This window comes from Harpegnathos saltator, unplaced genomic scaffold (assembly GCF_003227715.2).
Source record: "Harpegnathos saltator strain DR-91 unplaced genomic scaffold, Hsal_v8.6 scaffold126, whole genome shotgun sequence".
In the NCBI taxonomy this organism is placed as follows: domain Eukaryota; kingdom Metazoa; phylum Arthropoda; class Insecta; order Hymenoptera; family Formicidae; genus Harpegnathos; species Harpegnathos saltator.
In genome coordinates, this window is record NW_020229902.1 from 55,001 (window position 1) to 56,330 (window position 1,330).

At 56.2% G+C, this 1,330-nt stretch overlaps 1 protein-coding gene and 1 long non-coding RNA gene across 2 annotated transcripts in view; one reads left to right on the forward strand and one right to left on the reverse strand.

Moving 5' to 3' along the window:
* LOC112590367 (uncharacterized) overlaps positions 1-30 on the forward strand; it is a 2,934-nt gene extending 2,904 nt beyond the window's left edge. Inside the window, exon 3 of the long non-coding RNA XR_003114158.1 lies at positions 1-30. This exon is cut by the window's left edge and continues 144 nt beyond it. This is a non-coding gene — a long non-coding RNA (uncharacterized LOC112590367).
* Positions 1-566, reverse strand: part of LOC105187512 (progestin and adipoQ receptor family member 4) — a 5,352-nt gene extending 4,786 nt beyond the window's left edge. The window contains exon 1 of the mRNA XM_011148349.3: positions 1-566. This exon is cut by the window's left edge and continues 30 nt beyond it. Coding sequence (XP_011146651.1) covers positions 1-175 — 175 coding nt within the window. The 5' untranslated portion in view covers positions 176-566.
* Positions 567-1,330: the final 764 nt, after the last annotated feature.

The following is a 1,330-nucleotide window of genomic DNA, read 5'->3' on the forward strand; positions in this document are numbered from 1 at the left end:
GGATGTAGAAGAGGCTGCCGAGGCACTGGCGGATGGTCATGAGCGGCCTGTAGCCGGTGAGGATATGCGGATTAAATTGGAGATGCCGCGGCATATCGCTCCATCGTCGCAGCAGCAGGACCTTGGCGGCTGCTGTGTCCTGCTGCGACGTCTCTCTGGAGCTTCCGTGGTGCATCCTCTCTTTGTCGTCGTTATTCTGACGCTGCCGCGGTCTGTCCGTCGTCGGCGTCGTCGTCCTGGTGTCGGTGTCCTGGCGCGTCGGCGGACCCGGCACCGTCTCCGCATGGCGCGGCCGCTCGTCGGATCGGAACGGCGTCGTGCAACGGCGAACGCGGGGAACCAGCCGTCTTGGAAGAAAAGAGTTCGCCGAAAGGCGGCGAACGAGGTACGAGGTCGCCCTCCGAGAGCCGAACGAACGAGCTCTCAACGGCGGCGACGTCGTCACTGCATCGTCGTCGCGTTGAGCCGCGTCGCGCGGCTCTCTCACCCCCGAGCACCGCTGCCGTTGCCTCCGCCTCCGTCTCCGCCGCCGCCCCGTCGCCGGCAACAGCCGTCATCCGCGCACGATTCGGCCTCTCTGACGGTCCCGTCGCCACGGCAACCGCATCGATCCCCGTCACACCGCGCTTGAACGGTGTGGAGGCAACCCTATCACGCGATCTCGCAATGCGATCTCGTGGAGGTTTGCGCTCGAAGCGCTTAATAATTAATGCGCTAACTGCTTGCGATTCCGACGACAAAAAACAAATTATGACTGCCGCATCTCCGACAAAGATTTATCTTCGAGTAATCGCGGATTTTTCTCGGTATCGCATCGGCGCACACAGTGGCGGCTTTCCCGCCGATCATGGCGCGAGTACTCCTAAGTAATCTTCGATCCGAATCGATCATTCATTTACTCGCGTCGATAGTTTCTCGGTTCTTTTTACAAATATTTGAGCGTCATGTCATGATAGCGCTGGAAAATAAGTCACACGACACGAGAAAGATTTTCTACGGAAGTTACACAGAAGTATATATCTCGTAAACAAGATATATTGCGTCTCGAGCACAATTGTGATTCCAATCGCGAGGCCAGCTGTGCTCCAAATCCGGAAGATTTCATAAATCACCCACGCATGACCTATTGACACCATTTCAAGACTCGGGGGGGTGTTTTCGAGGTAGCACGCGATGCCGGATGCTGTCCCCACTGCGCCGCCTGTGTTATGCATTATATAGAGTATACAAACTATTTCGAGCTTCATCGACAAATCGAGCATGTAGCATTGCGTTTACCGCTGATTTATGGCCAATTTCTCCGAACGTAGCGCGAACATCAGCTAAACCC